We start from the raw sequence: 25,902 nt of genomic DNA on the forward strand, positions 1-25,902 counted from the left end.
TTCTATGAAAAATGACTCAAACTGATTAGTCGACTACTAAAATAGTCATCGATTATTTTAATAGTCAATTAGTCATCAATTAGTCGACTAATGTTGCAGCCCTAAAATAAACAATAAAACTATTCCATTAAATGATTAATTTTCTTTGATATTTTTGTCGAATGTGCAGTGGTGACTGCTGGGTAATGTGTATGTTGATGTCTGATGTCAAGGATCTATTTCTGTCAAGACAACACATGCACAGTAGCGTGCACTGGGGCCCATACACCACTGGTTTCACCTCAAAGTGGCTCTACACCGGGCTATTTATGATTATTTGGTGCTTTAACGTTGTAGCTTTGCAGTAAAAGCAAACAAATCGGTGCACACACACCATTAAATACTCTGTTTTCCTCCAAGACTTTCTGTTTTCTGGGTTTGGAATCCATAGCTAGCCTAGATTGAGGTTCATGAAAATTTTGAGGATTTATCCAGTGTAAAAGCTACACATTTTTCTAAATGAAGAAATGAGAGTCACTTTAGGCCTACAACACTGATAAATGAAAATTACAGTCGTAAAAAAACATTATTAATTTGCGTATAACTTTTTGTTAAAGCCAGAGGAAGCCACTGGAGAGGAGCAAGAGCTCCATGTGGCTCTGGAGCCGCAGGTTGCCTACCAATGCACGAGACTGTTAAATCTGTGCAAAGATCAACAAGCAGACTGGGACACATTCAAAGTGTTTTTCTGTTGAAGCACCCATACTGCAGTTATTTTGCATCGTAATGCAGTAATGGAGCTGGAGAGTAAGAAAGAAAGTGAGTCAGAAAGGAGCCACAGAGAATATTTCCTGCATAGCAGCAGCAGCAGCAGCAGCAGCAGTGTTGCATGCTCTGGCCCATCTTAAACATAAACCATGTGCTGGAAACTCTGATTCAAGACACCAGCAGCTATAATGCAAAAAACACACTCTGCAGACAGAGGCAAGTGAAACTCACACACTCACACAGTGTGCGCTGATTTGTCCGAAAACGTACCAATGCTTATTTCTAAAAGGAAATGTTTATATGCCACACACACACACCATTTTCCAATTGGGAAATTTCTTTAATAAAGGTGATAGAAATCATAGCATCTCTTAAAGCTGAATAATATCTAATCTTCAGTGATTACAAGCAGAAAGAAGCAGATATTATAAATACCCCCCACAGCCCACAGTACCATGTACCTTGATTACATGCTAGTAAGAAACATCTTTATGATCATTTCATCTCAGTCAGATGTTGTATAAAAATCATCAGGTAAAATGAGTAGATGGTCATTTCCACCTATAGAGCATCTATCATATAAAAATAAGTCTCATAAGCAAAATAAATAGATGCACCCGAAGACTGCTTCATCCAGTCGGCGTGACAGGGATCTCGTCCTTCTTCTCGTGCTGCGTTCAAGTGCTCTTCAAAACAAACATGAACTAAGTGTGACTTCAACATACAAGGCAAAGAAAACCTGGCACTGAAAAGTAAACGATGACACTTCATCTGGCTCGTTCATTCATTCTGAAGAGGACGGCCTCTTTCGTGAACACATGCACGCAGACATTTGTTATTGCACAGCGATGACATCACAGTTTCTCCCCGCAAACGTTGAGAGACAAAGGGAGGTTGGTCTTTGGGTTGTCTCTCTTGTCTCTTTCTCTCTAGCTTCTTTGTCTAAACTCCGTTCTTCACCAGCTCCTGGACTCTGTTCTCGTCGATCATCAGGTTTGGATGAAACTCTCGTCCCTTCACCAGCTCCTCGAGACCCTGAAAGCAGTAAACACCATCAGGATATTGTTAGTGGGTGCATGGAGTGTTTCAGGTCGGCAGCAGGAGCAGAACATCTGGAGTTTCCATTTAACACAGTAGGCCTCGCCTCCTTACCTCTCCCCCGTAGGACACCAGTGGGGAGATCTCACATTTGATTGGCAGGTCTGTTCCGTCCTTCAGGCTGCGTTGGAAAAAGGAGGAATTCAGGGAGGATCAGAAGAAGAAAACAGCCAAACAGAGTGAGTGATCATCTCATGAAAAGGCAGAGGGACTGTAGTTGAGAGAAGTAGCTGTACGTCCTCGACACAGCTGTTCTTCTACTGCGGCTTGTGATTAGAGTTCAAAAGGCAGAGAATTAGAGCCTCATCATTCCCAGACATGACCAGTGATTAGCCCTCTGACCCATAACAAACTTCCTCTAGAAGAAAACAGATGAGTGGCAGGTAATGTGGCTGTGTCTCATCCCAGTGCTCCTGAAAACCCAAAGAACAAAACTGGGGGAACCTGCCACCACATTGCCCTCACTCAGCTTGTTTAATTCTAGATAATCATTACAGACAACAATCACTAATCACACATCAGGTGTTTTCTGAGCAGCTGCTCACACAGCTGTATCATTAGAATAAAGGAAAAGCTGTAAGAGTGAAGAAAAAGCCCTTTAACTAAGAGCCAGAATAACATTCATGGGCGCCATGAATGTTACTGAAGCACATGCTCAGTTAGGCCCAGTCTACACGTATACGGATATTAATAAAGACAGATATTTTTCCCGTCTGTTTTAAAAATTGATGTTCACACAATGGTCGTTTTACAAAATATCTGCCCGTGCTAGAACGCTCACTGACGTTAGCTGTCTTCAGCAGTCTCCCCATGTCACAGAGATAGTAACATGTACAGGCTAACCACAGGCCGCTGGGCACATATATGGAACGGCCTCACCACTTCTACAACACAGGAGCAAGACACACAGACTTTGTGTTTGTTATGCATCCATTTGTGGTTTTGTGTCATTTTCCCGTGGTTGTTTTGAGTCTCTTCGAGGTAAGGAGGTAGCAACACAACTCCACCTAATGGAGGCTGACGGCGCCCCAGATTCAAACGTCCAAAAACACATAATTGAAACCACAAAATATCTCCATACTGCTCGTCCATAGTGATCTAGTAGTAGTAGTGATTTTTTATTCCGAACATGCAAATGATACATAATGTATATATGAACAAGTAAAACGGAAATAATAATACAAAAATGGACAATCAAGACAAATTTAGAAAAGAAAACAGCACAATAATTTCACATACATGTCCAAAAAGCCCCAACATAAAAAGTTGTTTGGAACAATGTCGCACACGTGAGCTCGGTCCACAGAGCTACAGGCTACAATGAGGCTAAAAACAGAGTTCAAATGAGGTTTTTCCAAACAACTTTTTATGTCGGGGCTTCAGGACACTTGGATCACTACGGACGAGCAGTATGGAGATATTTTGTGGTTTCAATTATGTGTTTTGTAGTTGTGTTGCTACCTCCTCTCCCCTTGGATCTCCACAAGTGATGTGAGGACTCTAAAACTTCACCTGAGCCTCCCTCGGCATATGGGTGAGTAGATAATGGCTGAATTTTCATTTTTGGGTGCACTATCCCTTTAATGATACTCGTTACCTGGAGAGGTTGGAAAAAGATATACGTTTCTTCCCTGTTCCAAAACCAAAATCAAACCCTGTAAAGTGTAGGGTTAGCTAGCTAGCTACTGAAGATATAGCCTACTGAATGTATACACATGCTGCTTTGCTTTGTAATGATTATAACAGTGAAACAAAGACCGACCCTGCTGTACAGGAACCAGTGAAGGGAAGCAGGGAAACTTTGCTGATGTTCAACCAGCTGTGTGTCATCGCATTGTGCGCAGATGACCGCTGTTTGACAGCTTGACGGACCATCCCAAAGGGGCGGGGCTAAGTGAAAGGTCAATTTTGTGTCTCTTTATGGTTGTTTTGCCCGATTTTGTAGTTATTGTGTGTCTTTGCAGCTCCTTTGCATCTCTTTGAGGTCATTTTGAGTCTCTTCCTGGTCAGTACGTGTTAATTGGAGAGACACTGCGCAGGTGGAGGCCAGAGGGGGCCCTGACACTTTAGGCCCCGAGGCCTGTTCAATAATCCATTCATGAGGCTTAGGTTAGCTTTATCAAAACACCTACTGGAGATCACGTCACTGTTGATTCCCATTCAATACAAGGATGAATGAGCTCACTCAAAGATGCAGGTGATGCTCTGGACATTCAAAAGTGTTCTGTGCACTCTTCATTGACAACAATCTCAGTATCTGCTAGTTCAACCTCATCCAAAACCGTCATTTCTGGTGGACTTAAAACCGCGGTCAATGAGGATGCGCCAGCTGAGTGCATTACATCGTTTCCCAAATTCTCCATTTTACAGTTTGGAAAAATCTGCTCTCCAGAAGTAAAAACAAATCTTACTTTCAGTGACCTGACGCGATCCTTCCACAAATACGGAAACCTTGTTAGGATTTTTAGTGCCTCTAGATAGTCAAGTTTGATCGTCCTCTCGGCGCTCTCAGTGACCTAAAACTACGATTGCGTGTGAACGAGAGGCCAAAATGTGGAAGAAAATATCCATTTCCAAAAATATTTGTACAAGTGTAGACAGGGCCTTATTATTATGTCTAGGGAAAAAAGCAGGTGGATTTAAACTCAGAGGCCGACTAGGAAGCAATAAAGCTGGCTTTGTCGTAACTATTTCACAGACAAATCAACAGGTTCGTCATCAATTGCAGAGTTGTCAGAGTTTACCAGAAAGTGAGACCGGTGCCCATTACCCAGCATGCAATACAGTATGTGTATTAGTAGCAACCATCTGAGGGGAAAATGATCTGTCAGCAGGTCATTATGACTGTACATCATCTGATCAGGACACGAAGAGCGCTGTGTTTTCAGTCATCTAAACTGATCCTTGCTGTCACTTCCTTCATCACAGCTGACTGTTAAGAGACAGAAAAATGGCTGCCGCCTGGCATGCGTCCACAAAGGCTCCTCTTTTCAGTGGTAATGAAGGAGAGGGGATCAGGAGCAATGTTATATAGTGTTAACACATCTGAGCGAGCAGGAAAGAAAGCCAAAACCCCATCACCATGCACTCAGTACTGCAGGGGGATAATAATTACTTTCTGTTGCCATCATCTGTGACACTGCCTGCTGCTCCGTCTCTGGAAACATTGCACGGGACACACAGGAGCAAACCAAGCATGAGGGAGGAGGGGAAGTGAGAGTGTGAGGCTAAAAGAATATAACACAAACAAACAAACAAACAAACAAACAAAGCCAATGCATTTGTACACAAAGTGTGGGGAGTGACATCGAAGACCCCGTTTCCGTGTTCATGCCAAACATGGTGTGTGTGTGTGTGTGTGAATCGTGGGAAGTGAAAGCATGATGCTGTGTTTCAGCAGGCTGGCTGCAGTCACCTGGGTATGGCGGGCACATGTCTGCCGTTTTCGTCGATAAAGTGGCCCCCAGCGTTGAGCACCCAGCGGTGGTGGAGGGACATGAGGGCGTGTCTGGCTGTGGTGGGCGTGTCCTTTGCATCCTGACTGTCTGCATTCTTCAGCGGGGAGAACTCGTCCTCGCGCAGCACCTCGTACACCACAAATGTCCTGTTGCAGACGCACAGCAGCACATCAGCACACAGGCAAACGCAGCAAAGGTACCCAGTGAAGGTATAACATTCAGCCCTTAGATTTATAACTGGACACAGCTGTGGCACTCATCACTGTTTGCTTTATCAGCAACTGGGATGGCGTTCTTTTTCTAATAGAAGGAACCAGCATGTTTTTATTTACATAAATTCCTATTTTCTTTCTACTGAACTACACCTGCCAACAGTATCACACCGTACAGAAGGAAGCGTGCATCTACTCATGGAGGAGAGGCTCCTGCTCCTGACAGTGCAAGATGTAAACGTTAATAACGTCGTCCTTCACTGAGCTGTAAAGGCCCTGACACACCAAGTCGACGGTTGACCAAAGTCGGGCTGTCAGTGAGCGTCTGTCGACCTAGTTTTTGTGGTGTGTCCGGCACCGTCGGCACTTCGGTGTTGGCGGATTTTTGGCCGATTGAGCATGTTGAATCAGCGGCGGAGCTTGTTGGTGAGAGAGATCACTCTGATTGGCTGTTCAGGTTTTATTTCCTTGCCCCTGTAGCGAGTGAATCTGCCTGTAGTGAAACCGGGGCTAACCGGTGCTTCCTCCTCAGGCTCCACTTCACTCAGCTGCCCCACAGACCCGCTGCTTCTTCCCACTTTAACCTGAATGACAAATCAGAGATGTGAGGCTAGGGGAGCGTTAGCTGCAGCATGACCGGAGGGAAGCACAGCCAGTTAGCCTCTGCTAGTCTCTGAGCTAGCCCCGGCTCTCCGTTTGGATCCCACCGGAGGTTTGTTATTCAGGTTAAAGTGGGAAGAAGCAGCGGGTTTATCGGGCAGCTGAGTGAAGTGGAGCCTGCGGAGGAAACACCGGGACCGTCTGGATGTAATAGTCCGTGGAGGTGCTGCGGTGCTCGGCTGCACAGATAGGAAACCCCTCGGCTGACAGGATGTACCACTCTCTCACTCCGCTCTCTCTCACGCAGGCGCAGAACGTACGTGCTACTTGGCCGTCAGATGTAGTCCGTGTAGTGTGTTCAAATGCAACTGACACAGGGCGACGTGAGGCGACGTGAGGCGACATAGACGACGCAACAGTTGGTTTTCATTGCTGCTAGTTCTTTGGTGACGGTTTGATGTGTTCGCACCTTAATGTTAGCTAGCTCAGAGATGCTAGGTGAGCTAGTAGTAGATGCACGCTTCCTTCTGCACAGTGATACAACTGGCGGGTGTAGTTTAGTGGAAAGAAAATACTTCCTACATGAAACTGCTCACAACAAGGTTATCTTGAGTAACCAGGTCATGATTTCTGGACAGACATTGCTGTTGAGTTTTTCAAATGTATTTTTATTGGCGTTCTGAGCACCACAAGCTGAGTGCCATCTTGTTCTATTATACTGGAGCGAAGGCAGACATCCCTACTGCCAATATCTCCAGCACTAAGCAACACACCCCAAACAATCTAAACTGATAAACAGCACTACAGGTAAGGAGAAAACTACACATTTTGTTTTATTTTGAGGTGAACTTTCCCTTGTAAAGCTGAAATGATTCGTTGATATGAAGAAGATAAATCAGAAGTTGAGGTATTATTAAGAAAACTGGACACCTCACTCCAAGATGGCACCCCTTTCATTGCTATGAAAGTTGCACACTGGGTTTTTCTGAGTTTCTGAATGGATCAAATTCCGGTCCTACATCATTTTACAGTCGGAAAAATGTATCTTTTGATTTACAGCCATTGTTTTGTAATGATTGTGTGACTGATGCCAGTGTGCGTCATGTGATCCTACAACATGGAGTGTGACCACAGCGCCAAAATCCCCTCACAGACCAGTGTTGATCCAAACTAATCACATAACAAGGCCAAGTGCCTGAGTCAGAAACGATGTGTTACATAGCAGAAGCAAATAAAATCACCATTATGGATATGATCAGAGCTTCTAACACAACATATGGCACATGTGGCACACACAACACACTGTAAGACTCTCAGCCAAACTACAGAGAAAGAACAGAAAAGGGCAGAACTTTTTAAAAATCTGGTTGCAATGTGAGTCAGCCCATCTGGATTCTGCTAAAGCCGCCGGACTGCCAGTTTGGGCACGACTGTAATCCATCTCCACAGCAGCACAGAAAACTACTTCTCATCCTTTTTACTTTGAAATACAACGAATAAACCTGGAAGGAAGTTGGACGTGTCTGCAGTGTTTTTCCACCGGTCAATCATTACAGGAATCCTTTCATTAGATGTATAGTTCTATTAGTAGTGACGTGACTCAAGGCTGATGTCATGCAGCCGTGGAGGAGGTGGAATGAGTGAACAGCTCATAAACCTCCATCTTCCTGCAGGGAGCTTGGCAGGCTCAGTCTGCTGGACCAGACCTTGGAGCAATGACAGGACTGGGGCTGGTGGATGGGGATCAGGACTGGAAAAAGGGGTTGGTTCATGCATGGAAGGACAGATCAAGGACCAGTCAAAGGCAGAGCCCAGAAGCCTGCCAGGAGAACATATGCAATCCAGCCACCTCTCATAAGGAGCATAAGATATTCATTGTACTCTCAGTACTTTAAGGCCTTTTACTTTGAGGTGATCGGCTGTCTGCTGATGCTGTCACACACACTCTGTGCCCTCTGTGGAAAAAATGCACTGTAACTCACTTGGCAAACTGGAAGATGTCAAAGACAAACTTTTCCATTTTAATTCCATTTGGTTTGTCTGGTTTGATTAGCTGACCCTCCGCATTCACATACGGGATCTTCTTCTGGGCCACGTGGTGCTGCAGCTTTGGCTCGTACTTCCTGATGTATAAACAGAGAGAAAAGACGCTGGTTCACTGCAGCACATTTACTTTATAACGGTGCGGAGCTACTGTTCTCGCTGCAGGAAACGACAGCTGCTTGAGAGAGAAGAGCACAAAGTGTGCGTGTGCTCAGTGTGGATTAGTCTTACTGCACTACGTCTCTGAGGAAGGAGAAGCTGAAGAAGTGATTGGCCACATTTCCTGCGTTGAACATCAGTCGGCCGTCAGCGCTGCGCTTCTCAGCAGTTGCCAGGGTGATTTCGCTGTACTCCACCACCTGATAAAGCCCGTCCACCTTGCAGACCACACCCACTGCCTCTGTTGGATTGGTTTTCTCCACCACCTGCAAACAAGGACACAAGAAGATTTTTGTTAATGCAAACTGCTGACCAAAAAACTGTAAAACTAAACTATTAACACATCAAATCCATACGTCAGCTTTAACCCTCTGAGACCTATTTTTCTTGTCTTTTTTGGGGGGGTACAGGGGATCTTTAAGGGGCGATAGCAGGTCAACAGGTAATGCAACTGAATATTAATTTGAGATGCAGCTGAGCTGTGTGTGTCATTTTTGTCTTGTCATAAATATGTAAAAAACACTGTGTTCTGGTTACTCACCTATTTAAACTCTAAAGTTTAGAGTGTGTCAGGGCTTTGAACATTATGATGGAAGTATATCGATCAATAAAACTTTATTTATATGGCACTTTTCACACACACAGAATGCAACACAAAGTGATTCACACAATAAAAACAATAAAACAAGCACATAAGGCAAAGACTGTAAAGGTTAAGACTAACAATTTTAAATCAGTCAATAAATAAGTTAAAATGAATAAATAACAAAATGAAATAATATGCAAGCTAGAAAAAAACAGCTAAATACACAATAATGATAAATACAAAATTTTAAAAAAGACATTATGTTCAATTATAAGTCAGGATAAAAGGGTAGGTCCTGAGTTTGCTTTTAAAAACATCAACACTCTCTGCGTCCCTCAGGTCTTCAGGCTGCTCCACAGACGTGGACCATAGTTATGAAACGACACCTCACCGTGAGTTTTTGTTCTAACTAGCTGTTTCTTAATATTTGAACAAAACTCAAAAACGGCTCGAAGGATCAGATTTTCTTAAGTGTACTTCACTCTGTACAGCCAGCGAGTTACAATCTGCACTGAATGAAAAAAAAACCCTCTCCCCATCTGCTGGTAGCTAATGACAGAGCGGAGTCCTGATGAGGGGGTTGGTAAATGGGGTGGAGTGAGGGGTAGGGGTGGTGGTGGTGAAGCCACATGAACTGTAGTGGAGCTTAGTAATTTATGATGGGAGGGTGGGACTGTGCTCTGATCTGATCCTTCCATCTCCGCTCCACCGCACAGCTCGTAATGTCAAACAGGAGCGGGGTCTGGGGCGAACTGAAGGTCCACACTTAAATATTTAAATCTATTCTGTGTACGCTGGAAAATATACAGTGTGTGTGTGTGTGTGTGTGTGTGTGTGTGTGTGTGTGTGTGTGTGTGGTAAGAATAATTTCACTGTGCCCAGACACAGTCAGTCTGACGAGGACACAAGCACACGGTCTAACACATGACCTCATTTACACGTGATTTTAAAGAAGAAGTGGAAGCACAACTGTGATGAAATTAAAAACGTGAGCGTGATGAGTTGGATGAAGTCGCCATGGCATTAAGAACATTTTTCTAAATCTAAGTATGGAAGGCCTGGCAGCAATGGTTAGTCACAGATGTATGAATAAGTCTATGATCATATCCTATTGCTCAAGAGGGACATCTTGACCTCATCATCATCACTCATTTAAGCATCAGTCAACAAAAGCTTTTGTCTTGCTGGTTGCATGTCGGCTCTCTCCAGTTTATTGTTTGGATCTGCTATTGGTGGCAACCGTGACAACAACTGCTCAAACATCTTTTACAACCAGCTGATATTACCAGGCCAATCAGTCACGTCCAGCTTCATTCTGGATTGTTTTTACAGTATTGTCGGCATTTTTTCCAGGTGAATTTCCGTCACATGCAGGATCTTGTCACTAAGATCTGGGAATGGTGTTGCATTTCATCTCCCAGCCGCTACTTTTCATCAGCAGCAACTTCCAGGGCTGAAAATTTAAGCCAACATGAGAGTAGACTCACAAGTCAGTCTTTAGACGCTTTGCTTAACTAAAGACTGATGACTTTCTCCCTGATTTTGTGTTTAGATGGGTGGATACAATTTCAGAGTTTAAAAAAACTCCCTACGTTGCAGAACCAATAGTAAATCTGCAGGGCGGTCCTTCGGTGGCTCGCTGAACTCTTGTGCTCGTAAACACAGTCCGACTAGAAACACGTGTAGCGGTACAAAATGGCTCAAATCCTTCATTTCCACAATCTTGTGGACTGAGCACACGTTTGATAAAACAGAGTAAAATCTCTCGGCATCCATTTTCAAGCTCTCTGTGTGTTTGTTTCCTTGCGGACGAGAAAAGGGGGAGCGCACATTTCCGGGAGGGCGTGTCCTTTTCAAAAATGCAAGAGGTGTTGCTTTGTTGCCGGCCGTTTTCTCCGGTGTTCTAAACACACTTTAGAAAGGAGTGTCCCCAGACTATCAGAAGGCGGAGATCTCTGATTGTCTGGTGGCGAGACTAACATAAGAGTGCCAAAAACTGCAGTTCTTAAAATGGCCACTTGAGGCTGGCTCAAAAAGCGAGTCAGTCCCCTCTGACTTCACAGCCGAAATGTTTACAGCCTGGTACATAAACCTGATTTGAGCAGTTTAGCTAATTTCCCTGTTGATGACAACTATATGGGAGTGAATTTGATATAACTCACGTTTCATATTAAGGCTCACTTATTTAAGGTAGTTACGCATAATTAATGGCATGGCCACTTTAAGGGTCAGGATGTCTGTGAGTCAGATCCACCCAGCTCCACCGTCTCGTATGAAAATGGTCATTTCTGGCTCCAAAAACGGCAGGCTGGCAATGGCCAGATTCAAAACAAGAGTCCACAGATGGGTGACATCACAGTGGCCATGTCTTCTCTTCACTGGTTATCAGTGAAATACAGAATACATAGAATCTATAAAAAAGTGCCAAGGATTCATACTTAAAGTGTACGTACCGCCATCGGTAATTTTCTGTCTCCAAAATGTTCGTAAGCATGGGTCAAAGTTTCTCCCATCAAGTCTGTTTTTACTGATCACAACTTTTCCGTGAGAAGTGGCGTACGCCTCTTACAGGCCTCCCTAATCCCCAATCCACCTCCCAGCCCCTCAGATCTGCTGACCAATCACTGCTCTAAATTCCTCAAACCCAGGTAAAAACAAAAGTGATTGAGCATTTTCAGTTAGAATTAGATCTTCCCCCTCTACTGAAACATTTACAGCCCGTCTTAAGACCCATCTCTTTCCTTCAGCCTCAGGATGATGACACGCCTGACACATGTACTTTCGGTATTTTATTTGTTTGTGCGATGCTATTTCTGTGTTATGATTCTGTTAAAATATTGTATTCTCTTATTAATCTTACTAACATTCTCCAACTTAAGACTGTTTTTATTTGATGGTTCCTGTGTTTTGCTTCGTGAGGCGCTTTGGTCAACATTTGCTGTTTTTAAATGTGCTCTCTAAATAAATCTGATTTAACATGTTCATTATTTTATACAGTCTAGGGCTGCATGATGTCTAACAACATATAGCATATGACATGTCTACAGTAATAATAACTATCATTGTTATTATCTGAATAGCACTCATCTAAGCAGGGTTACAAAGTGCTTCACAAAGTGCACAGAAATACGACAACAAAACAATACAAAGGAAATAAAACACAAAAGTTACAAATCAAAAAGTACAAATCAGACATTAAAAGAGAAAGTTTTCCTATAAAATGTTTTAAGCAATAATTTAAAAACGGGTAATGTGTTAGCCGCCCTAATCTCCTCAGGCAGAGAATTCCAAAGCCTCTGGGCCTCGATAGTCAAATCCCGGTCACCTTTAGTTACCAGCCTCGATGACTCAGGTGATGACTTCAAGCACAGGTTAGCTCAGCCATATAACTGGGGCTTAAATCATGTTGAGCTTTTAAAGTTATTGACAGAATCTTAAAATCAGTTTTCTAGTTATCTGGCAACCAGCGGAGGGAGGCGAGAATCAGGGTGATATGTGACCTACGATTTGTCCCAGTTTAAATACGAGCTGCAGCGTTCTGCACCAGTTGAAGCGGAGCTACTGGAGATTTACTGAGGCATGTAAACACTGTGTTACAGTCGTCGAGATGCGAGAATGCAAAAGCATGAGTAAGCTTTTCGAGGTCAGGAAAAGACACAGCTGATTTGATCACACAATACGATTACTGAGGGTGTTGTGTGTCGTTGTCCTTTAGGAATCCAACAAGATCAATGTTTCTTGTTTCGTATATAGTTTATCATTGTTAATCTTTCCCTGTTATGCTGCAGGACCAAGAGATGTACATTTTGATTTTAGCCATATATAATGCCATGTGTTGCTTTATATCATCTTTCTTAATGAATTAAATATGTGAGAGAAGACGAGTCACTGTAACAACAAAAAGGGAGAAGCTGGTAAAACTAGCTCTGCCGGTAAATTTTCTTCCTGAATGTGTCTTAAACTGATGGACCCGTTCTGTGAGACACATCCCAACTATTTATGTCATGCACAGTATGTTGCCTGTACTGACACTACCAAACAAAATGAGGGGATTATGGGGAAAAAAAGGGGGGTGGGGAGTTAGAATTAATCATGAATGTGTTTATCCACTAGTGGAAAAAAGTTTCCAGTTCAACCGTTGTACCCTGAAAAGCTTTTTCCTTCCCAAAATGAAAGCACACTCTGTCCAGAGAAACTGTTTCGGAAAAAGTGTCATCTCCACATCACACTGGTGTTATCTGAGACCATGATGAAGAGTGAGGAACAGTTCTGGGCTCAACCCTCAAGTTTCCTAGAAAGCTATGATGAATTTGTTGCTCCGTGAGACTACAGCAGGAGACACAGTGGGCTGTATCGCCACCCAGTGGTGAGCTGTGGAAGGTGCAGCTGCCTATAAAGTGACAGGTAAACTGTAGAGAGGTCAGACGACCACGCCTTTTAATACAAGGCACTTCTGGAATTTAAAACTAGACTGACTGATCAGACTGGATCACAATCAACCCTCAAGGTTCAGACACTTGTTCACTTTTAACAATCTTACACTCTTATTACACACACCAGTATTTGTATTTTTCTTTAATTTGTAACTAATATGGACTTTTTTACCCTGTTCGATAGGTTATAATCATTGCGTGCGTGCATCCTTACAATATTATCGTTACTTCCTGGTCTGATTAAAGGTAACTGAGCTTATCAGTGCTGCAGGTGCACTATAATGAGCAACGTTATGACAGGAACAACCAGCTGCTGTGTCAACCTTTGATAATCTTTCCTCTCTTCAAGTGCAGCTTCTGACATGTCATTCTTAAAAAGTCACACTATGAAACCACAACTTTAAGATCTTTAAAGGTGCAATGTGTAATGACTGGCCGCAGGCTCCAAACAATAGGGGGCAGAATTTTAGTTCCATATGGATCAATTAACACTGCTGTTTATGTCAGTTTACGTCTGGTTCCCAACCAAAAGTGGATCCCGGGTCTTTTCTGAATGGACCACAAGTGACTCTGAAACATGTCAAGGTTGTAAAAAAAACACCTTATTTTTAAGTGAATTTCTGGCAGAGAGCTTTTATTTTGAAGTGCTGTCTCCTGCTTGACTAATAAACAACCACTCGACAGAGACGGCTAACTAGCTCGACAACATGTATTAAACTGCGTGAACCTTGAACTAATGACTAAGGTGAAATCTGGACCAGTTGGGAACCACTGGTTTATGTTATATCTTGCTTAACTCAATTTTAGCAAGAAAATGGTCGCATCAAAATGATAAATTGACACAATTTGCAATTTGTGATACAGCCTCTGGGGGCAGACCCCCGATTATTTGGCATTCTGGTTTGATTTGGGCGGAGGAGGCGAATTTCTGTTTCCGACTTCCGTTTATATATAAGTAAATATGCTGAACCAATGCGATGGATTCAGAGCTTGCAGTGACGCCAATTATGTTCCGCCTCGTTAGTTCACCGCACGGAGCGTTTAACCTGGCAACAACTGCAGCCGGCTCAAACGTGATTGGTCAATATCACGCGGACTACAAACAGCCTACAACTGGAAACCAGGGCTCTTCCGCTCTTCTTCCGGAGGCAAGATCTCTGGGGTTTGCCTACAGACTCTACATTCACTGAATGTAGAGTCTGTATATAGAGACTAGGGTTTAAGTAACACCTGCATTGAGAAAACAATTTAAAACAGTAAGCCTGAAAGCTAGCTTAGCCAAGCTAGTTTATCTTGGCTGTATAACAGCCTGAAGTAGCTGACCTAACAACACCAGTATCGTGGATTTCAGACCTCAGATTGTCTTAACTCGGACGTTTCTTGGCCTTGCCTGGATCGTGAGCACGGACCTTGCCCAAACGGGGCTGGTGAGTGTGCTGGCTACCTTGGCCCCGGCCATGTTGACGCAGGTAGCCATTGTTAACTTTGCTCAGTGCAGTGTATGTGGTTGACCAAACTGTGTCTGCAGGAAGTACAAACAAACAAGATGGGACCAAAGAAGGTTTTTCCAATTACAGAAGAGGAAGCTGAGGACATAAAAAGATGGCTGACCTTTATGTCAGGAGAGATCACAGGTATCTCCAAACAACAAAACTAATACTGGACTTGACCTCTTTGTCCTCTCATGGTGGACTGAGGGCAAACTGGACGCTACAGTGACTATTGATATAGTGATTATTGCCTCTCAAGGTACAACTGTTGTAAGGAAACAGGACAGGCTGGGGGCTAGGTGAACAGTTCCTTCTTCACATCATGTTGATAATGTTAGTTAATTTTGTGAATGTATTAACCTAAAATTCTGGCTATATCTTACACATTGCACCTTTGAAATAAAAAAAACAGTGGACCCTAATCTCTGATAATTAACTTTCATACATTAGAACTGCTGAAAGATGATGTGTAATTAGAGGCAGACGTATTTGAAATCCTTAAAAGGTGCTGCTAAGACTGTGAATCAGAAAAGAAGACACAAAGAGCAGGAGGTGTGACCAACCTTAGCTCCACAGTCCGCTCCCTTCTTCACACAGAAACCAATAAAGGAGGGGTCTGCCACTTTGACCAGGATGTTGTCTACACAGTACACATGGATGAATCCAATCCCCCTGCGCTCCATGTCATCCAGGATGCCCTGGTTCCCCAGAGCTCTGTAAAGACCCCCGTTCCCATCTGAAATACAGACACAGAGGCACTGAAACACAGACAAACTTCACTTTCCAAATAAGACACAACAACACCGTGATCAGAGCCAAAAGTCACAAATAAAAAAAAACAAAAAAGGGTAAACTTACCTGGGGCCATGGAGAGCTTTGCTTTGTTCTCCATAATGATCTTGCCATTGTAGTCCATGGCTGGCAGCATGCCCTGCTGAAAGAAGATGATGTTGTTCTTGTCCAGGCCAAAATAGTTGTGTCGTGAGAAGTATTCCCTGGTGGAATCCATCGTCCTGCCGCTGGTCATGATGTACCTGAAGGCAACACAGAAGAAACTTAGTTGGGGCTACAACTAACAATTCTTTCATAATTGATGATTTCCTTTATTAATTGTTTTGTCAATAAAATGTCGGAAAATACTGAAACATGTCCTGTGTGATTTCCCAGAGCCCAAGGTGACATCTGCAAATGGTTTGTTTTATCTTAACAGATCATCTCCGACAGATACCAGTTCATCAGCATAAACAACTGCAAATCTCCCACTGTTCCCCTCTCCCAAGGTGTTCCCCAAGGTTCAGGTCTCGGCCCCCTTCTCTTCATCCTGTACATTTTCCCCCTTGGTCAAATAATCTGCCGTCATGGACTTCAGTTCAGAAATAAAATCCTGGCTTCAAACCAACTTCCTTAAACTTCAGATCAGAATCAGAGGTCATCATCGTCGGCCCCAAATCTCCTCTCAAAGCCACCCATAACTTCTCCCTCTTCGTTGACGGCTCCACTCCCTATGTCCGTGACCTTGGTGTCAGTTTCGATCCAACCCTCTCCTTTGACCAACATATCAAACCTTCTTCCACCTCGGGAACATTTCCAGCCTCCGTCTATCCCTCTCCTTTTCAGCCCAAAGACTCTTATTCACTCATTTGTCACTTCCAGACTTGATTACTGCAACAGTCTCCTCTATGGTTCATTATCCAAAACTCTCAAGAAACTTCAGTGTATCCAGACCTCTGCTGCTCGTCTTCTGGCACACTCTTGTACCCGTGACTGCATCACCCCCGTCCTTCCTTACCTCCACTGGCTCCCCATCCCCCAGCGTATCCACTTCAAACTCCTTACGGTCACCTATAAAGCTCTCCACAACCTGGATCCCCCCCTACCTGTCTGAGCTCCTCCACTGGCACACTCCCTCCCACACTCTCAGGTCTGCCGATGCCAACCCCCTGTTGTTCTTGTTCTTGGTAAAGCATCTTTGAGTCTCCAGAAAACCGCTTTATAAATCTATTATTAACAACAGTCAAAAAATCCAAAGCTATTCAGTTTATTATCACGTGCAAAAAAGAAAAGCAACAAATTCTCACATTTAAGAAGCATAAACCAGCAAATGTTTGACTTTTTAGCTTAAAAAAAGGCACTAAAATGATTATTCGATTATCAAAACAGTTGTCAATCGACTACTTTAATAAACGACTAATCATTGTAGCTCTAAACTTTTTGCTGATTATTTGTTTTCCTTATACATCACGTGTGAAACAGCTGAGAGAAGAGGGGATACATGCAAAGGAAAACTATTCCAAGTAAAGACGCTGTAGGAAATGTCTTCAGCCGCTGTTCACAAAAACAAGATTGACGTCACCCCAAACCCAGAGACATAAAGTTTAAGTTTATGACAGACAATTAAACTGTAACAACTTCCTTACAGAATCAGACCTGCTGAGGATTATATCATGACCTAGTCCAGTGACTGTTAAAGCCCTAACTGCAGTGTTACGTAGACTTTATGCACTGCGCTGCCTTCTTGTTATCTCCATCTTTCATACTGTCAAACTGTCCTTTGATCTGCTCCACGGGGAACTAATCCTTTTCCAGTAATATAACTTCCTTGACTGAGTTTCCTTTGACCCAGTTAATCATCATGTTAACACAACTAGGACAACTGGTTTCAGCTCTCGTTACGAAAACAGACACAGTATTTCTTTTCTTCAAATAAAGCAGCGATTTAACCGACGGGCTCACTGACTAAAATGCCTCAGTCATCTCTTCCTAAATAACCTCCCAGAGCACAACATGATGTCTTACCAGGCAATACAGCACTTGACTTTGTGCTTCTGCTCAGCCAGCTGTTGCAGCTTCAATATGCGCTCGGCCTGGATCTGAAAGAGGGTTTTGTGGGACGGCAGCCCCACGTCGTACATGCCTTTGGGGTAAGAGACCCCAAGTCTGGTTCCCTGGCCTCCAGCCAGCAGCAGGACCGCCACTTTACTCTGAGAGATGCATTTCAGACCTGAAGGAGCACAGAGCACAACAATTTGAATTTACATCGACAACAGCAAGAATATGTGTAGTATTTAGGGGCGTGAATCTCAAGTTTCAGCACAATACGATGTATCAACTCTTTGGACAATGATATCACAGTCTGCCACTCCACGATTTTGATACAATTCAGGGGCCTGCGATCAATACAAGACAAGATCACTTAATACGCTCATTGTCTTTTTCTTGGCTGCCTGCCGCTAGCTGGGTTTCCATCCAAATGTAGCACAAATTTTAACCAAATTTCAGACAATTAGCAAAAGAAAATGCAGATTTATGGAATTTTCCAACAACTACTGTACTGTATTGGGAGTTTGTTCATTGAGCAACAAGATAACCTAATTAAAAGAGCTCAAGTCAAACCTCAAACGAAGGAAATCAATGCATGTACAATAACAGAGCACACTGGACCATGGAAACAGCCCTGTGTGCATATAAGTGTGTTAAAAACCACTAAGAGATGAGGAAGAGAGCCTGCAGTGCCCTATGAGATGACGTCATGAATGTACATCATCATTTATTTGCTGACTCTGTTTCCATAGCGCTTAGTCGCATTTTCCTTTTATTGATACATCAACATTTCAACCTCGCACAAGCGTAAAAATTCCAAGATTTATCAAAAAATGTTGATGTTTCTACTCAAGATTTTTTATGTGCAAACTGAAAACGAACATAAAAAGAGGCGGATGAAAACTTGGGCTGTCCTAAATGCTTTGAGGCTTTGAAGCTTCGACCATTGCCGTGGTGATCAACGTCCAAATCAGTATTCAAATGCATCTGGGTTGTTGTTTTGGTTAATTATACAGATATTACCCCAAAAAATACCACATAGCCAACGAAATTCATCCTTTATCCATTCATTTTCCATATCCTCTTATCCTGTTAGGGGTCACGGGGGTGGAGCCTATCCCAGCTGACACTGGGTGAGAGGCAGGGTTCACCCTGGACAGGTCACCAGACTATCACAGGGCTGACACATAGAGACAGACAACCATTCACACTCACATTCACACCTACGGACAATTTAGAGTCACCAATTAACCTGCATGTCTTTGGACTGTGGGAGGAAGCTGGAGCACCTGGAGGAAACCCACGCTGACACAGGGAGAACATGCAGATTCTGAACAAGGGGCTCCCCCAACCTGGGTTCAAACCCTGAACCAAGAACCCTCTTGCTGTGAGGCGACAGTGCTAACCACTGCACCACTATGGTCTATGGCTGTAATTTATTTGATGTGATTATTGCACAATTCGGAGACGTTTTTGGTTCAATAAAAAAAAGGAAAATTCTTTTAGTCCAATTTTTGTACAGCAAAGTTTATGAATGATGACCACAATTTTCGAAGCATCATATCTAATTCCCCCTGAGGCTTCAAAGCCCCAAAAATGGTATTGGGGACAGCCCCTAGTGTCTGTTTCAATGTTTAGGAAGAAGGTGTACTAAGGTATAAATGGGGACACAGATGTGCCATGGGAATTCTAATATAAAGGCATATCTTGAAGATATGAATAAGTATCACTGATATTGGATTGTTGATCAGTGAATGGATAAATCAATCCAGATCAATGTATCGTTACACCCCTTGTGCTATTAAGTGTATTTAAGATAGTGAAACACATCTAGGCGATCATCTCTATGCATGAGCACAATATCTAATCTCTACTGATGGTCATAGTGCATCCTGCCTTGTAAGGACCTCTTAGATAAATAATAACAGACGTCACCAAAAAAAAGCTGATAAAATGGATTAATAAAATTTATTAAGCCATCACCAAACACTATTACTGCTCCTACAGGACTTTGGCAACATGATAAATTAGCCTTGAACTGGAATCTAATAACCCCACCTGAGTCTCTGATTGCCTTTATTATTGTTCACTGGTTTATAACAGTTCCAGTTTATCTTACATAAACTGCTGCTACGTGACAGCACTCTTTCTTCTTACCAGTGCCAGGAGACAAGGTTTATACCAGCGGACTGGGCGGGCCTGCTAGACTTTGACTACACACACACACACACACACACACACACACACACACACACACACCACACACACACACACACACACACACACACACACACACCACACCCTGCACACTGATTTGGTACGAACAGAGCAGAGTGACCTCATGAATCAGGGTCAAACAGAAACACTATTTACGTCAGGCACAAATCAAGACCAGATGTTCTCTGCCTCCCGTCTCCACTGTCATCCTCCCCCAGGAAAAAACTAAGCAGACTCACTAAATGCTTGAGACCCCCACTGCAAGGCGGATTGCGCAAAACATAATGAACCACACAAGCTGACTTACTCATATTTCAAATCTACGCAGAAGACTGGGAATGTTTGTGAGTTTATACAGACAGTTTCTGATGCTTCTCAGTGATTTCACAGAGTTTGATTAAAAACGTTGCTTTTGTCGGGGACGTCAATCATTCGAGAATACCAGAAGGCCCACTGTCACATCTCAGCATTAAAGCATCTGGGTTACCATGTGATGTGTTAAATCCCCTTTAGGCTTCTCAGTTTGATACCAGGAAATATTTCGTCTGCCTCACCTGTGAGACTTTACTGTGGACAGTTGCATAACAAGACTGCAAGGCGTCAGTCTTTCTTGGGAATAATTGTTCCTGCAGTTACGAAGCAAGAATGCAAATGTTCACGCTGACTGTATGACACTGTCATAAACTAAAAAATATCCTCTTTGTTTCCTCGTAGCATTACTCCAGTCAAATAAAGGTGTGCAGAAAGGGATTGTATAAATGAATACACGGTGCTGGTTTTGACAGAGCTCACCTTCTAACTCCCAGTCTTTGAGACTCTCCCTGTCCCTCGTCACACTCCCCAGCACCTCCCGAGGCACCGGCTCCATGCGGGCGTCCATCTTCTCCTGTTTGCTGCTGCTGGACATCTCCATGGCCTTCTCAAAGAAGCTGTTGATCTCTTGAAAGTCCATCTGCTGCAGGTCACTGGTCAGCTCGACCTGCTCCTCGGGGCTCAGCTTGCTCCAAAACTGCAGGAGGTGAGACTGGCCGGCTTCAGCCAACCTCTGGGCGAGTCCGCTGGCGTTTGGGTCCATGATGAACAGTGCTTTTGATTAACTCTGCCACACTGGAACACAGTTGAAAAGATGGGATGAGTGGTCACTAATGAGCAGAAAGATAGCTACTGAGGTCATGCTCTTGGACATATTTCTGAGAATTAATAAGTTATAAAAGGCATAAAGAGGTGTTGACATTCAGCAATTAAACACACATTACACAAGTTGGGTTTTTAAATCTAAATCTGATTGTGTTCAGGCGTCTGTTTATTCATGTTTAAAAGGACTTTGGTTTCCCCCACCACAGTAACACACCTGGCATTTCGCCATACTGTGATAACATCCTGGTTTGTTTGATGGCCAGACAAACTTTTTTATGTGGGTGGAGTTCATCTGAGGAAAACTACACTCATGGCCTCAGTATGTCTACTGTCTACGTCTTCTCCTGGCAGCTGCTGGTAAAACTAGCACAACCAGTGACAACACCCAGCATGACAGTTACATCTTGTACTGAATCTGAATGTAAAGCTTTAATTGAGACAAGGACTGGAATGTTTAATTAGTCTGTGTGTGTGACCACACACACCCACAGTGACCACACACACCCACAGTGATCAGCCTGCTGGACCAGGAAATCATCACAGCACTCCTGGAGGGGAACTTTGAGCCTTTGAATGGGATGCTGAGGGCTACACCAACAAAAGCCAATGCACTGCTTAAAGCAGACAGCTGTTAGATGCAGTCACAGTATAATTGTGATTTAAAGTATTCATAATGCTTCCTATCTGTGTCTCCAGGAGGCTGTCTCGAGTCTTCAGTGTTGAAGCTGAAGCTGAGCTGAAGCTATCCTCACCAAAGCACAGAGGCTAACTGTTATATCTCTTCACTCACAGCACAGGACAGTTAGCATTAGCACAGTGTAAAGACATAAGCTGCTATCACTGAGCTGTGCTCTTCACAATGAGTGTATTCGCAATGCAAACTGCATTTATCAGTCCCTGTGTTGAGCAGCAGCAGCACGCGACTGACAGCACCACAGCACACACTAGCAGCTAACCGGCTAACAGTGATGCTAACAGTTAGCATAGCTCGGTGAAAACATAAAAGACGATATGACAGAAATATTAAACCCTCACCTCTCGCTGGTGCTCCTCTCGGCTCTGAGACCATTAATGCCACTCCGTGTGAGGTTTCTTGAACTGGTCTGGTCGCCTCCCACCCGGACTACACCTCCTGCTACGTCACGCTTGACGTGGCACCCGCGCGGCGACGACTGAGGAGCAGGAGTGCTGCCTTCAAGTACTCCTCGTAAATTTGATTAATCCTCATGTCAGGAATGATTGTGACCGTCCCGTGAGTTACTCTCAATGTACTTACACAGAAATAGACATAACAGATCTATCTATCTATCTATCTATCTATCTATCTATCTATCTATCTATCTATCTATCTCTCAGTGCTCTTTTCTGAAGTATAGAAAGTGGTTGAAAAATAGAGGAATCAAGTCCCAGTGTCCCAACTAAGGTCATGCATTAAAATGAAAATTTGAAGATTTAAATTTAACATAATCTTCTAAAATCTTAATCCACACAAAATAAATAATAAACAATAAACAATAAATAAGTGTAATAGGTAAGAAACTACACATTTGTGAATATTGCACATTTGGTGCAATCTGGAAATCCATCCGTAAAAAAAATAAATAATAATAATAATAATTGCAGAATCTGTCTTGAGAGATTACATTTGGTGTAGTAATTATACTTATATAAAAAGAGTCATCCTGTGTATTTGAAGTCATTTAACGACCTTTATATAACACTGTTGAGACACTAAATATAACAACATCCTTTTCAACAACAGAAACAATATTTGTTTTTACCCACTTTCTTTTTTCTTTTTCCAAACAGGAAGTGTAAAACAGTAACAGAGTTACAGGTACAGCCACGGTAGGAGGGGGGAGTCATACAGAATTGAAAATGATAGGCATGTACAGTATAGTCCAAGTAATTCTAATAATATCTAACTAGTCCATAGCCATTGGTAGCTTTGTCACCTTCTACCTATGCCAGTCCTCAATGCCTATGTGCAGTTTCACATAGATTGACCACGTCAGTGAGTAGAAAAACGTGGGACAGACAGAATGACTGACTGACAGAATGACACACTGACAGTTTCCGTGATTATGTACAGCATAAAGGGTGCTGGAATAAATAGTGTACCAGGTTGCTTTATATCACAAACTGTATATCTTTTAGAGGCAGCTGGGTTTGGCAGGATACATAGCATGCTTACACCGTATTACTTCAATCAAAACAAGCCTACTCCTAATTAAACGCCCAGTCTCTTTCACTAGCCTGGTGTAGCTACAATTAACACAATTAGAGGCCTGGTCTGGTTGACAAGCAGGTTATTTCTATTGAAGTTCTTTGGACGTATAAAACCAGATTGTTGACTACCCACTTGAGTCATAAGTTCAGAATATGTGTCCATTCCTTGATTACCTGCTGAGTTATTTATAACTCATGTTATGTAGCTTCTCTGACTCAAAGAAACTACACGTCAGAGGTGGAGAGTGACTAAGGTTACATTAACTAAGAACAGTTTGCAGGTACTTGGTCACAGTAAGCTGTCACTGAATTTACAGTCACGTTGCAGAGCCTCATTGTGGCCACTGGAAGGCAGTGAACGCTTGTGATTTTGTTTTTTAATTCACAAGACACACAAAACTCGATCCCAGTATAATATATGGACAGACCTAAACTCCTCAACTACGGGGTATTTGTGACAACAATGCCTTCTGCAAAAAAATAAAATAATAATGAAATAATACTTTTGGTGTTTAGTGGTCCAGCATGCACTATTCAACTATTCAGGAATTATTTATAATGGTACAAACGTGGGCTACGAGGGACCATGCAAGCCACTCATTCTCCAGTTTACACTCTCATATAGCCAACGTGTACTTTCATTTTCAAATACCTTTATTTTCATATACATGATTCTTTGTCAGCAAACATAAACTGAGGGTTTCCACACAAGGACTCCACTGTGGTGACACTCGCTATGTAAATAATGTTCAGATAAGATCCTCTGCATACAGCCTCTTGTGAACAAAGTAATCCACCACTTCTCTCTTTGGGGGGGGGGGGGACATTCCTCCAGCTCTCACCACATACTGACCTCTGACCTTCACCCCACCCCACTGTGTGTGTGAGATTGGAAAAATGTCTGCACAAAGACAGACAGATAGTGATCATCAACACAGGCTGTGGCGTAGATGATCGGGGTATAATGATAGGATTCATTCAGATGGAAGTCCTTCATATTATATTTGAGAAGCTGGAACCATGAAATGTTTTTTGCACAAAAATTACTTGAACGATATTGAAGCGGTCTGGATGAGAGTCAGCACCTCCAAATCTGAGGTCATGGTTCTCTGCCGGAAACCCGTGGATTGCCCCCTCTGGGTTGGGAGAGATTTACTGCCTAAAGCGAGGGAGTATCTTAGGGTCTTGTTCACAAGTGAGGGAAGAGTGGAGCATGAGATGGATCGCTGGTTTGGTGCGGTGTCTGCAGTGATGCAGGCGCTATGCCAAACTGTCATGGTGAAGAGGGAGCTGAGCTAGAAGGCAAAGCTTTTGATTTCCTGGTCCATTTGCGTCCCAACCCTCACCTATGGTCATGAGCTCTGGGTAGTGACTGAAAGAATGAGATCACAGATACAAGCGGCCAAAATGAGTTTCCTCCGTGGGGTGTCTGGGCTCAGCCTTAGAGATAGGGGGAAGAGCTCAGACATCCGGAGGGAGCTCGGAGTAGAGCCGCTGCTCCTTTGCGTCAAAAGGGGTCAGTTGAGGTGGTTCAACATCTGATCAGGATCCTCCTGGGTGCGTGCCTTTGTAGGTGTTCTGGGCACGTCCCACTGGTAGGAGGCCCCGGGGCAGACTCAGAACACACTGGACGGATTATATATCTCATCTGGCTTGGGAACACCTCTGGGATTGAAATACTCAAGTAAATTATAAATACCTCAAATTTGTTTTTGAGTACAGTACTTGATGTACCTTCTGTGGAAAGATTGACCTGATGTCTATAAGGGACATGTTATAAATATAAATGGTTTTCTTTTTTTTTTAGAAACAAATCTTTATTATATGTTTTTTACGGAAGCGTATTGCATTCACTTTTTTATTGAGTAATTTTTTCAGTTTTCGGTGTAATTTTTTTCTGTTTTTCATGGTATTTTTTTTCTGTTTTTCTGAGTTAAGAGAACAATAGAACAACAGACGCTTTCATTCCTTTCTTGAGAGCTCGATATAATGGAAACAGCCATGACCCGCTTGTTTAGTTTAATCCAGTTTTACTTTGTTTTGGGTTTGAGACACTGGGAGATACTCTTGTCTTTAAGTCATATAGATGGTGTTATCATTAGTTTGTCGACTTTACCCAGGCACCGGCACTTACAGGTGTCAGGTGGGAGCGTCTCCTCATTCAGGAAAAAAAATTACCACGAAAAACAGAAAAAAATACCCCGAAAAACAGAAAAAAATTACCCCGAAAAACAGAAAAAAATCCCCCGAAAAACAAAAAAAAAAAATTACACAGAAAAACAGAAAATATTAATAATATTAATTAGTCAGAAAGCTTAGTGAAATATTAATTTGCCTGACGCGGCTGGATCTGTGAGCATTTGGTCGCTAAGAAGACTGTTAAGAGTGGGTTAGCTCGATTTTACAACTCCTTCTTAGTGAAAGATCTTCTTAAGCTAAGAGCGATCTGGGAAATGTGTTTTTCTTTCACAGGAGGCTTAAGAGCGTTCTTAAGAAGCTCTTAGCGCTAAGAGCCATCTGGGAAATGCCGCCAATATAAGTATACTTGAGTAAAGCCTTAACATGCAAATACATTGAATTTGATTGTAGCCAGGAATGAGTCTGCCTAGTTAGTTAGCTATCTAGCTTCTGTGGTAAAAAAACAAAAACAAAAAACACGGGCACTGATCAAAA

The 25,902-nt window shown here is 42.9% G+C and overlaps 1 protein-coding gene across 3 annotated transcripts; it reads right to left on the reverse strand.

Moving 5' to 3' along the window:
• Window positions 1-1,074: 1,074 nt before the first annotated feature.
• uap1 (UDP-N-acetylglucosamine pyrophosphorylase 1) lies at window positions 1,075-22,135 on the reverse strand. 3 transcript variants are annotated; one of them, XM_050054077.1, is made up of 11 exons: window positions 22,036-22,135; window positions 20,656-20,970; window positions 17,623-17,827; window positions 15,685-15,860; window positions 15,390-15,562; window positions 8,390-8,583; window positions 8,098-8,238; window positions 5,261-5,449; window positions 4,961-5,002; window positions 1,900-1,966; window positions 1,075-1,782 (listed from the first exon to the last, which is right to left on the reverse strand). In XM_050054077.1, exons 2-11 carry the CDS (start codon window positions 20,936-20,938, stop codon window positions 1,690-1,692), a joined length of 1,563 nt encoding a protein of 520 aa, XP_049910034.1. In that variant the 5' UTR covers window positions 20,939-20,970; window positions 22,036-22,135; the 3' UTR covers window positions 1,075-1,689. The 3 variants fall into 3 exon arrangements, with proteins under 3 accessions (XP_049910034.1, XP_049910035.1, XP_049910036.1); XM_050054078.1 differs by lacking the exon at window positions 4,961-5,002; XM_050054079.1 differs by lacking the exons at window positions 1,075-1,782; window positions 1,900-1,966 and adding an exon at window positions 2,018-2,111.
• Window positions 22,136-25,902: the final 3,767 nt, after the last annotated feature.

This window comes from Epinephelus moara, chromosome 10, assembly GCF_006386435.1.
Source record: "Epinephelus moara isolate mb chromosome 10, YSFRI_EMoa_1.0, whole genome shotgun sequence".
Taxonomy (NCBI): Eukaryota; Metazoa; Chordata; class Actinopteri; order Perciformes; family Serranidae; genus Epinephelus; species Epinephelus moara.

What these genes read in the sequence shown, in the direction of transcription:
- uap1 (XM_050054077.1), bottom strand. Translation starts at nt 20,938, where the DNA reads ATGGACCCAAACGCCAGCGGACTCGCCCAGAGGTTGGCTGAAGCCGGC. An exon ending in CAAAGACTGGGAGTTAGAAG is followed by an intron (nt 17,828 to 20,655) that starts GTGAGCTCTGTC and finishes GTGCTCCTTCAG; the next exon opens with GTCTGAAATGCATCTCTCAG. An exon ending in TTCCTCAGAGACGTAGTGCA is followed by an intron (nt 8,239 to 8,389) that starts GTAAGACTAATC and finishes TTTATACATCAG; the next exon opens with GAAGTACGAGCCAAAGCTGC.